At 38.6% G+C, this 12625-nt stretch overlaps 1 protein-coding gene across 3 annotated transcripts; it reads right to left on the reverse strand.

Moving 5' to 3' along the window:
• Positions 1 to 1115: 1115 nt before the first annotated feature.
• Positions 1116 to 12423, reverse strand: LOC134650553 (G protein pathway suppressor 2). 3 transcript variants are annotated; one of them, XM_063505507.1, is made up of 10 exons: positions 12392 to 12423; positions 12121 to 12267; positions 11323 to 11400; positions 9949 to 10087; positions 9178 to 9313; positions 7998 to 8127; positions 6791 to 6841; positions 5265 to 5515; positions 2034 to 2150; positions 1116 to 1263 (listed from the first exon to the last, which is right to left on the reverse strand). In XM_063505507.1, coding segments are annotated over exons 1-10 (1146 nt in total). In that variant the 5' UTR covers positions 12393 to 12423; the 3' UTR covers positions 1116 to 1167. The 3 variants fall into 3 exon arrangements, with proteins under 3 accessions (XP_063361577.1, XP_063361579.1, XP_063361578.1); XM_063505509.1 differs by having other exon boundaries at positions 12397 to 12418; XM_063505508.1 differs by lacking the exon at positions 6791 to 6841 and having other exon boundaries at positions 12397 to 12418.
• Between the last annotated feature and the right edge of the window lie 202 nt (positions 12424 to 12625).

The raw sequence follows: 12625 nt of genomic DNA on the forward strand, positions 1-12625 counted from the left end.
TCTAATCCGTGTGTATTTTTCAATTTGAAAATTACCGTGATACGCTCTTGGCCGTCTGCGGCCGTCATCAAACTCAAAAGTGTTCACGTTTTCTCATTGGTAGTCTGACTCTTTCGCACTCATGGGATGTTCATATACGTGATGGCTTCCCTTTCGCACACTTCAGCTGTCTGTCAAGCGCGAGCGCGAAAATTACAAGTCTGTGGTCATGACGGTGTCGATAGTTTCGTGAACGTTTTATTATATGGCGGTGACGCCATTTTGAATAAATGACACGAGATTTGAATAAATGATTCCGTACTACGATTATTTTCCTCTTCTGATGATATTTTATCCTCCAAGTAAATTATAGATGGTCAAGCAAATCTTGTCAGTAGAAAAAGGCGCGAAATTCAAATTTTCTATGGGACGATATCCCTTCGCGCCTACATTTTTCAAATTTGGCGCTTTGACCTTGGTGGCTGACGGTGTGTTATGACGCCGTGGTACTTTCCACAGTCGTCACCGTAAAGACGGCTGTCTGTTGCGGCCGCTATATGACGGCACCGCTTTCGGAGGAATCCAAAGCTTTAGGGTGGTATTCCACCTATCCAATTTCTTTGTCCAATCTCATTGCGTCTCACTCTCTCACGAAGCAAAATGTGAGACACAATACACATTGGGCAGATGGAATACCACCCACCCTTAAACGGTTTAAATTGTTTTCCAGGGTAGCCTTGCGTTATGTACATAAGTGTGGCCACATGTTACGTTCTCGTCTCAGTGTTGGCCCGTAGTGAGTCTGCTAGGGCGGCTGGGCGGGCTGCCGGTGCAGCAGCACTAGCTAGTAGCGGTGGCGGCTCGGGTACATGGTGGCGTTCTGCACGCTGGCGCTCGACTGCACCGGGTAGCCTTGCGTTATGTAAGTGTGGCCACATGTTACGTTCTCGTCTCAGTGTTGGCCCGTAGTGAGTCTGCTAGGGCGGCTGGGCGGGCTGCCGGTGCAGCAGCACTAGCTAGTAGCGGTGGCGGCTCGGGTACATGGTGGCGTTCTGCACGCTGGCGCTCGACTGCACCGGGTAGCCTTGCGTTATGTAAGTGTGGCCACATGTTACGTTCTCGTCTCAGTGTTGGCCCGTAGTGAGTCTGCTAGGGCGGCTGGGCGGGCTGCCGGTGCAGCAGCACTAGCTAGTAGCGGTGGCGGCTCGGGTACATGGTGGCGTTCTGCACGCTGGCGCTCGACTGCACCGGGTAGCCTTGTGTTATGCTGCCGGGCTTCGATGTCTGAGGAAATATTACAAGATTGTTTACTTCTATATATAGAATAAATTTAACCCCACCCAATCCAAGACAGTAATTTTTCTACTTTTATATTTAATCTACAATACATACTCGTTAAGTGCAATGGGTCCCTTAAAAGGGAAGGGAATTTATTTTAGAAAATTGAGCTATCTTTACGATTCAAGGCATATTGGTCGTTTAACCCGACGGTTGACTGGTAGCTAATGCTATGAGGCATTTATTCCGCCATGTCATTGAGTTAACTGACAGTTGTGAACTTGTATTCACTGAGAATACCGCGTTATCGTACATATCAAATATTTTGTATGGATTATAGTTATTTTTATTTACATGGCTCCATACCTTCTCAATCGTATCGCTAATAATATTATTATTGTTCATTACGCTTAAACCACTGACCCGATTTAAATGAAATTTGGTATGGAAAGGGTTTGAGCCGATGGACAGGATATTTTTATCACGAAATTAACATTCTACGTAAACGATAACGCGGATAGAGGCAATTTTTTACGCAACTACGTTACATAAATACGTCTGAATAAAGTTTTTTTTAAGATACTGTTATCAATTTACTAAAGTCTCCGTCAATAGAACTTGCTAACTATGTAAAAAAAAACAATTCAGAGACAATTTAAATATGGCGGTTTGTTTACATAGTTAGCAAGTTCTATTGACGGAGACTTTATGTATTTATAATTCCGTATACCAGTATATTGGCGCCCAATTTTTTTTTTAACTCTATTGATACCAACCTGCACTTGCATGTGGTTGGGCTGATGTACGAGATGCCGGCCGGCGGGCGCGTACACCACGGCGGTACTCACGGACGGGTGCACCGCCTCGCTCAGACCAATCACAACTTGCTGGCCCTGGTAACACACGTTCAAACAATCAAATAATTATAATCATATTATAAAAATAGCAATCATGTATTATACCATGGTCTAATAAAACATGGTCTTCTCTTCCCAGAGTGTCACTTACCTACGTCACAGAAACATTGCCACTTTATTTCAACATAACATGTTACATGGGTACATTATATCTATGGTTAATAAGTTAAAATATTTCTTTATAATTTTATAATTTTCATTTATATGTATTTTATCTTAAATTTTACAATAACACGTCATTTTTAATTATTCGTTAGCAATATCTTCCGATTCACGAAAGAAATTTTAGACGTTCGGGTAATTCTGTTTACACTACTGGCAACACAGGATAGCGCTGTCACATTTGACAATCCGCCATTTTGTCCCTGACCGTCATCCTTGTCGAACGCGTGTTAATTGTTATTTCCTTCTCGCTCAGTGTCAGCAGTCGCAGTGTTTTCCAAACTTTTCACGTCGTAAGCTTGGTAATTAATGTTTTGTTACGAAAATGGTTGGCTGCTCTATTCGGAACTGTAAGAATAGGAGTGAAAAGTGCAGTATAGATTTGTTTTATTTTACTATGTTTCTACATGAATAACTTAAAATTAATGCCGTTAAAATAATTTTCACCGTTGGTTAAAATTCTCCCACATTTTAAAGTTTGAGAACCTGTAAACAGCATGATGACGTAGTCAAGTGACAGTTAGGTCATTCGCGAATCTCGGAAGAGAGTACCAGGCGGAGTATATTATTATACCATGTATTATACGTACAGCCTCTAGCCGCCCACAAATCTAAACATGCTTTTTTCTGAAAAACTCCCAGACAGGCGCGGCCCGCCTTAAGGAGCGCTTGTGCGGTGCACTCCCATATATATTCAAAATGAAATTATGGTACCTATTTAATATATTACTATTTAAGATCGATCGTAAAAAACTCAATACCAATTAAATAATAACCTTTATTCATTATAAGTTTATAGACAGCTCACCACTACCTACCCGGCGTACTCCTATAATTTCATAGAAATCAAAGGTAACGCGCGAAGCGGAGCGCTTTGGATTGCGCTCCTATGGAAAAAGATTTAGTACATTCGATCAATAGGAAATTCAATAAGAGCGAAAGAGAAGTTTCACCATAGCTCCGCACGTGAAACAAAATATTTTCTATGAGGGAAGAGGCAAAATCGGTGCGGCGCTCCGAGCCCGGTTGATCTGCGCGCGCATCCCGCGCGCCATGTTGATATTGTTGTCACTTGTTTCTAAACAGACCTTAGTCAATTTTAAAGTATGTGCGGGAATGCAATTTGGCTTATTTTTCATTCTAAATAATGAAACAAGAGTTTAAACAGTTAAAGCACATAATTTGTTTGTTGTGAGGTGTTTAAAAATGAATGAATTTAACATGAGAATGTGAAAAAGTTTACAAAATAGACTCGAGTTAAATTATGGACGACCTTGAACTTTCGTAGCAATGTTAGTCAAAAACAAAAACCTATTTACCTAATTACCTATATGTTTTGTGTTTGGCGCGGACGCGGGTGCGGGCGACGGCTGTGCGGTGAGTTTGTTTGGACCGAAACAGGTGTGTTAACAATTTAGCACATATTTCCATAAAATTTAAATAAAAACATTATATCCATTTGTAAAATGAGCTGCAGTTGGCGTCTATCGGTCGTCAAGATATTCGTAATACCGAAAATCTATGAGAGAGTTCAATGACCGGGTGGACGGAAACCGACATCTAGGTACTTTGCGACGGTTAATTGAATGTGTAGGTTTAGTTTTTGTTTTTTATTGTGAGTGAACACCCATAATACATAGCTACCAGCCGCCTCTGCTCCCAGATATAGATAACTCACCTCACTCACAGAAAAAGTAAGGGCAAACCGCCTAGCGTGGTGCGGGCATGTGATGCGGAGGGATGAAAGTCATATGACGAGAAAGGTATTACGAATGAATGTGGAGAGAAGTACGGTGGATGGACTGTGTGAAAGATGATATGAAACGAACGCAAGTGAATGATGAGATGACGGGTGACAGAGAGGTATGGAAGAGAAAGACATGCTGCGCCGACCCCAAGTGAATGGGACAAGGGTGTTCGGTACTTTTGTATATGTACGCACAAATATACTTAATCCACTAGCATATTCCAAACGGGATTAGCCTAAAACGGAACGCTTTTCTAAAAGCGCGCAACACTGGAAGCTCGAGTGTTGCCATACTCTTCTCAACGATCTCAAAATCGAAACGCGCCGCATCTGCTCGCTCCCTCGGAAGCTTGAGCTTTTAAACCCAAAATCAAAACATATAAGTGTTCAGCACAAATAGAAGTCGTCTGTCGACGTCAGCCTATGAGATTTCTACATTTAGGAAGGAACTAAGACCAGGGGCCCCTGCAGAAGCTGCATACCACATCACAGGTGAGTCCCCACGGTCTATGCTAGTGGGTTATTCCCACTAGTTACCACCAAGTTGTTACCAGTGGTAACTACTGGGAATTTTTTTCCCACCTTTTACCACTGGTAACTAATTCCCAGTAGTTACCACCAACTCGGTTTAGTGGTAACTACTGGGAATTTTTATTCCCAGTAGTTACCACCAAAACTTTGTTAGAGTTAAATACTAATAAAAACAGTACCTATAAATAGTATAGTATAGTATAAATATCGAGTGATTTAAATAAATAATTGTTAGTCGATTAGTGTTTTAGTAAACTGCCTTAAAAGTGACTAAAAATATAGAAACAGTTTAACCGGTACTAGTACAAAAACTATGATATATGTAAGAATAAATTTAATAATCCGTTTAGATTATTTTTCTAGTCATTTTATTAGGTAATTCAGAATCACTCTGTATTTATACTCTTACTATTTATACTGTTTTTATTAGTATTTAACTATAACATAATTTTGGTGGTAACTACTGGGAATAAAAATTCCCAGTAGTTACCACTAAACCGAGTTGGTGGTAGTAGTTACCAGTGGTAAAAGGTGGGAAAAAAATTCCCAGTAGTTACCACTGGTAACAACTTGGTGGTAACTAGTGGGAATAACCCATGCTAGTCAATTACTCAACAAAGGGCAAGAGAATGATGATATAGATAACTTACCTGCGCCTCTTTCTTAGGCTCCGGATGCTGCTCTCTATTGTTCAGCATATCCAGGTACAGCTGTGGCTGCGGCGCGGCATACATGAGCCCCGCGTGGTGCGTGTGCGGCGTGTGTGGCGTGTGCGGCGTGTGCGCGTGGTGCGCGTACAGCAGCGGCGGCGGCCGCTCGCCTACAACTACGCCCGATGTCGGCATGGCATAGTAGGCGCCCGAGGTCACTGACCCAGAGTTGCCCCCGTACTGGGACGGCTCTGTAATTAAACGTTGTATGAGCCCTACTGTACAGTAATGTAGAACACCAGTGTCCTAAAGAGTTGGCCAAATCTGGCGAATGCAACATGAATGCGCGCTGTTCCAACCGTACAATGAAATTACAGATTCTTTCGCAAATGACGCGCTAGCGGCGCATACGCTAGATTAGAATGCACATTGCGATATTTGTCAATTTGGCAATGATTTCCGCCGCTTAAAAATACCTGTGATATCAGTACCTATTTTGTGTCAGAATATGACTTTTTTTGACACAAATTGAACTCACTTCATTTATAATTCGAACTTCATTTATAATTCGGCAAACAGGTTTAAATACATATTATTTAATTTATTGAGCTTAATTTTTTTGTACTTAATCAAGGTGAAGGGGATTGATATCTAAACTTTTTTATTTACTACCAGAGCACTTTTTCCAAATTTAACAGCCATTTAAAAAAATATGTCTGCGTTTATAACCGCATAGCAGCGCGAATGACGGGAATTAGACTAGACTAAAATATTTTATATATAATCTATCTTCACGCCTTTATTTTGACTGCAATAAAAAGGAATTTCTAATATATTATCAGTTGGATGGAAAAGTTAAATGTCTAAGCGAAATTGTTAATGCTAAAAATCAGAATTTGACTTAAATAGTTAGTCTGTTATTTTTGTCAAATGAAGCGCAAGAAATTTAAGTATATTTTGATTTACTTTTTAAAAGAAAGTACCATTCACATCAAGCTTTTACAGCACGAGACAACACAACAGTGACAAATAAAAAAGTGTATAAAAGAAATAAAACTAATGATAATTATTATAAAATCTTAAGAAGACTGAAGAAACATGCTATTAGTTGCACGATTATGAAATATCTAATGTGGCTTAATATTGCTATTAGGTCGTATCTCACTTAGTTACATTTGCCTAAATGTATGTGTTGCATCTCTTTATAAACAAAAAAGATGTAGTTAAATTTGGGCAAACACAACATCAAAGTGAATTACAGATTTAGAAGTAATGTCCTTGAATAGATCCGACCGCCAAAGGATTTCAGTGAAATAAGAATTATATTGCCAAGTCATTAGAGTCAAATTGAAGAAGAGAACAAAAATGTGTAAAACAAAATGAACGGCTCATTAAAGAGTTGTCAAAATAATAAAGACGCCATAACCAGTTAAAATGGTGAAGGTTAACAAAATGGGGAAAAAATGAAATGTGGAAGGAAATAAAAATGAAACGGAGCAAGCGATGGCGACTACTTGTAAACTCACTGTTCCAAAGTACGGCGCGCATTTGCCGGCCCATGCGGCCGTCTTCTACTTCTGTAAAAGATTATCACACGAATATTGGCGTAAATTTATGTTTTTGTATTGAGAACTAAAATAAAACCATTTTAATATATATAGTGTCTAAGGAAAAAACATTTTTAGAATCACAGAGTTAACAGACTAAGGTAGGGTCACTTAACCTCCTGAGACTTAATGTACATTACAATGTAGATATTCGTGTAATCTAATTTGAACCTTTCATGAACCAAATAAAGTAGCATTTCTTTTGTTTCATTGCTTTTTAAAACAAACGAAATTCGTTCTAATTTACTTATAGATAAGGTTCAAATTAAAAAATTTATATGGTGGGTCTTACGAGGTTAAGACAAAATTGTGACTTCATAACATGCTGATTTCGCACGCAGACATTGTGTCACTTGTAGGGTTTGAGCCATTCATCGCTCAGAATAGAGTTATGAATGTGTGCGTGTCACGCGTAAACACGAGGAAATCGGCGTGTTATTAAATTAACACATACAGTGCCGAAAACCCGACTATAGGGTATTTGATGATTTCGTTCCTAGGCCGGTCGACCCGATAGTTGGGATCGTGGTACTACAGCTTTATATGACGAAATTTTTGTGACCTGGCGCGGATGTCTTGTTTGGCTGGGTGGCAATGAATGTGTTAAATGTAAGACTATCTCGCCCTATCTTTCAACTCTGTGATTGAAGTTAGTGATACATTATTTCTGACTGTGCCATTCATATTTTTAGAGACACAAGTGATAGTTACTAGGATTTCATTATGGGGCTACTTATACTTTTACAGAGATATACAATGACATTTGCCTCAAAAAAGGATGGGCTAGTTTTTAATTGTCAAACCCAGATAATTTAGTATATTTAAAACCTTGGAAGCCTCTCTGACCTGTCTAATAGTGCAGTTTGCACTTATTTCGATCAAGACTAAAGATTCATTTAGACGACGCGCGAACTTGTATACGATTTTAGATACATTGCGGACCATTGAGGTTACATCAATTCAGTCGACCGATCAAATGACGCAATGAGAGTTCTTGCACCGTCTAAATGAGTCCTAAAGATTCAAACAAGTTCAAATAATTAGAGCAACTCACTTAATTAACCGCTATTAGACCTTATCTCTTTGCAATAAGGTTTACAAATGGTTAGTTGTCAACGGTACTTACTGTGATCGGAGTAGACCGGCTGGTGTTTCATGGGCGGTTGATGAAGGCGCTGGGAGTACAGCGCGTATGTGGGGGAGGGACTGCGGGCTCGCTTCGCTCCGGCTTGGATGGGCCCGCGGACTATAGTCTGCTGTTGGAAAAATGAAGTAAATAATAGGGATGATGACACATGTTGAATTTTATAACAAAATCTAGTAAAATAGATAGCAAACGAGCAATTTATCACAATAATGTGGATTTTAAAATAAAAAATTGTAAAATGACAAAATTACACGACGAAAGTTTCAAAATTTAAGTTTTTTTTTTTAACCTCCAAAAACGATAAAAGTAAGGGTACCATTCGATTCCTTACATTTCATCCAAAAAAATATTGTATAGCAACTATATACATAAACGCAATATTTCACCGACAAAAACGCAATTTTCTTGTTTTGTCCATACTACAAGATGGGCGATGACGTCACGGCCTCTGGCCGTTTTGTATAGGGCGTTTCGCGAGTGAAGTGCGACTGTCGGACTTTGACTACAATTTCTGACTTTTGTGTTACTTTAATGCAATGGGTCCCATATAGACATTTGATCCTAAAAACAAACCCGATCGATTGATACCATAAAAAAAATTAGGCATGTAGCCTATTAGTATTCCATGTGTAACAAAAGCTAAATTAAAATGCCTAAAATGAAGTTCCCACGCCCCCCTTAAGGTTCGATGCAAGGAAACGGAGAACTATTAGGTAATCGTGTTCAAATTTCCCGAGGCCCCGCGCTCCCTTTAAAATGTGGTCGCGCCCCCCACTTTGAAAACCCCTGAACATATTCACTGACAGCGCGAGCTACGCGCTACAAGCGTAGCCGATAACACGGTTTTCCCGCTTTTAAGCGAAACTTACACCGCCTAGCGGGTCGCTGGCTGTGACTGTGTTAGAAAAACTAATAAAGGTAGCGAACTAGTGAATTCAAACTTATTTAAGAACCATTGCTGATGTATCTCAAAATCTTTTCTCTGGAGTTAATCAGGAATATTTATTTGTGTTGGTATAATAATAAAAACCTCTACAAACGCATATACAGGCACCATTCCATCTTAAATACAAGCTTTACAAATTTTATTATAAAAAAAAACCACTTAACTGTAAGATCTTAGGAATTTAGAAGGTAAGAAAATAAATTATAAAGGTACCTTGTTCAGCATGTGAGAACTGAGAGGCGGGGGCCTGCCCTGTGATTGTATTTGTTCGCCTTGCCCCGTGGATGTCGACATTGGGAACATCGGAATCTGTATGTTGCCCATTGGCATCTTCATCGGTTGGTTTTCACTGTTAATTAAATAAATTATGCTAAAATAGCAGCAGGAAATCAAAAATAAATTATGTTAAAGTGGCAGCAGAGAAGAATATTATGAGGAACAATAATAATTTAATGTGATGGTATGTACCCGAGTATTCAATGTTATCACTCAACAAACATAACACTATTATGTGAACAGAAAGCTTTTTATGAACTTCTTTTTGAAATACTGTAATTAAGTCATAAGGCTCATTATGATGGTGTGAGACCTTTTATGCGAATTTTCGGTAATTAAATCTATTGAATCAAATGAATATGAAGTAAACTGCATTGGTTCTCACACCGTCCATTTGTTATATATTTTCATTACATGCACCAATACCATGATATTTCTGTTGCACAATGAAACAGTCATATTCTTTAGTCTTTTTATTCTACAGTCAAAGAATTTAATTAACCCATTTCGTACCTTGCCACAGTGACAAATATGAAAGTCGCTAAAGACCTCATACTATTGTCACTGTGACAAGGTACAAAATGGGTCGGAAATTTAATTCTTTGACTGTAACCATCTGTCTCTTTCTTTGACCCTTTAGTTGACAGTCAATCATTTCTACATTTATTTGTGTAAATTGCAACAAAATAAAAGTGATTCCATACTCACTTGGACTCCTTCTGCTGTTGTCTCTTCCTAATCTCATCTTCATTAAGCACCTTCTTCAACTGCATGAATAACTGCTGCTTCTCTTTCTCCAGCTGTTTCAGTTTCTGCTCTAGCCCTTCAATCTGTTCCTTAGTTTCCTCTGAAATATGCTTTGTGTTTAATCTAGCTTCGCACAGACTATTAATGGTGAGTATCACCTCAAATATGGTCTGATGGCAGTTTTTGGGATTAGTTGCCAAGCGCCGCATAAGCGTAGTGAGCCGTGGCAAAAATTGAGGTCAGTGTGAGGATATGTAATGATCATTTTAAGTCTCATTAAATTAAAAGTATTTAAAAAAAATACAGAATGCTGTTTAGATGTAAACAGCTATAAACAGAGAATCCTGGTATGCTTTGGAGGAGATTTCCACTGATTTCTACTTATGCAAAAGAAAAAGAAGTTTATTTATTGTTAAGTAAAAAATATTTATGAACTTATAAAAAATATTGATGAACTAGCAAGACAAAGTAGCAATTAAATATTTACTATGTTGTTGACTCAATAAGGCACAGTCCTTGTTAATATGTTATAAGATATTATTTTCTTCCCTGCAAAGCCTTAACCTTTTGGACGCCAATGACCGATATATCCGCACTGTAGGTTCAACGCCAAAGACCGATTAATTGGTCACAGACCACAGAGCAACATAGACCTACGTGCATATGCATAAAGTTTAATTTCAGTTTTGACACTTCGGTGACGTGGCGTCAGCGTGACAGCTTTTGTGTTTGACACGGCGTCGAAAAGGTTAAACCTCCATACATTGAAACATTCACCTCAACAAGCCAGAGTAACCAAAGATTTCCTTTATAGCTAATCAGTACAATATTTACCTTCATAACTCCTAAAAAATTACATTTGACCTATCCTGCAAAACTGGTCAATTCATTTTATCATCTATTTGTTGAGTTTGTGTTGTACCATAGAGAAAAAAATATATAGATTGCTCACTCCATACATCAGTTTTAGTACCAAAAAGACTATTAGCATCTAGCATTGAGTAGCGGAACTATCAGTACTGCTACTTGACAATAGATGTAGCACCGACCGGAAAGTCTTATCTCAACAGCATAAGATTTTCCGGTCGGTGCTACATCTATTGTCAAGTAGCAGTACTGATAGTTCCGCTACTCGATGCTAGATGTAGAAACTGAAATTAAGAGTCTAACTGATGTATGGAGTGAGCACTCTTGTCTTACTATATTTCTCTATGGTTGTACGGTTTTTGTGTTCTTCCTCAGTGGTCATTTGTGGGAGTAACATTACACACAAGTTCCACACAAAGTCAGCAGGGTTCTAGTTTATAATTAAATTAGAGTACAAGTCTGCCTTACCCAATGTCATGACATCTTGTCTCTCTCTTGCCTCCCGCTCTTTTCTTAATCTCTCCTCTTCTACTTCAGCTTCATACTCTGAAATACAGTAAACCACAGAATTCTAAACATGTAACAAATCAGTATGTATTATCAGTATATGACAAGAACTCATCTGTACTAAAGAAATAGAGGACCCCTCTCTTCCAGCAGACTCAATGTCAGGTCAGTAAAGAGAAACAAAATTCAAAATGATATTATTATTTTTTTATATAATAAATGGGCTTACTCATGGCCACAAACTAGCCGAGGCGAAGACGTGGCCTACGATGGAGCGAGCCTGCCCAGAAGGTGCCTGTTCACCCTTGATTTTAAGGTTGCCGGGTTATAAGAGCTCGGAAATATAGACACCGGCAAAGAATTCCATTCCTTGGCAGTGCGCATAAGAAAACTTAAACTTGGATTTGAGTTTAGATGAAACTTCAATTGATTTTTTGTTCTTAGAGCAAGCAATATTATCCTGCTACAACAAACCCAATGCAAGCATATCAAACATCCAAAACAGCAACTACCAGTCATAAGATGCAAATAAGCAAGCCTAGCTGAAAAAAAGAGTATATGATGGTGCAGATAAGCTTTTTCTCACAACCATCAATACATTATTTTATTGATAAAGTACGGTGACACCGTCTTAGATACAATTATAATCGAATAAATGTTCCAAAGGAGACGAATAACAACAAAGATCTCTTATCAAATTCACATAATCAACATAAACAAACATCACAGAATATTTACTGAAATTATCATAACACATACCTTGCTTTTTCCTTTGTCGTTCACGGGTGATATACCATTTGAGAGCATTCCACATTCGCTGATCAGGATCATTATTCTGTTGTTCTGTAGTCGTAGATGTTACTGCAGGCATTTTGCTTACAGTGTTTGTACTGCTTGTAGCTTCCACTGATCAAGAGAAAGTATAATAAAAATAAATTTCACTTAACAGCTCACGCAAAAGTAAACATAAATTATAAAATAAACTTATAGTATGTACTATGTAGGAATAAGAAAATCGAAACTTCTTTACTTTACTTGCGCAACTGCAGTAGCTGCGGTTTAGGGTTTATGGGTTTATTTTTTTTACTTTTGCCGTCGTCAATTTTCTTTGCAACAGAAACTTTTTAATTTAGCACAGATGCAAAACCATTCCTACGTCTGAAATAACCATAGATTCTAAAGCTACTTCAGTCACTTCAGTGGCTTTTGCACCACCGGACAGGAATCGAGCGATCGGTGAGCAAGCGAACATCTCACTTGGTTT

Source organism: Cydia amplana, chromosome 8 (genome assembly GCF_948474715.1).
Source record: "Cydia amplana chromosome 8, ilCydAmpl1.1, whole genome shotgun sequence".
In the NCBI taxonomy this organism is placed as follows: Eukaryota; Metazoa; Arthropoda; class Insecta; order Lepidoptera; family Tortricidae; genus Cydia; species Cydia amplana.

What these genes read in the sequence shown, in the direction of transcription:
- LOC134650553 (XM_063505507.1), bottom strand. An exon ending in ACGACAAAGGAAAAAGCAAG is followed by an intron (nt 11,401 to 12,120) that starts GTATGTGTTATG and finishes ACTGTATTTCAG; the next exon opens with AGTATGAAGCTGAAGTAGAA. An exon ending in AGCCTAAGAAAGAGGCGCAG is followed by an intron (nt 2,151 to 5,264) that starts GTAAGTTATCTA and finishes GTGTGTTACCAG; the next exon opens with GGCCAGCAAGTTGTGATTGG.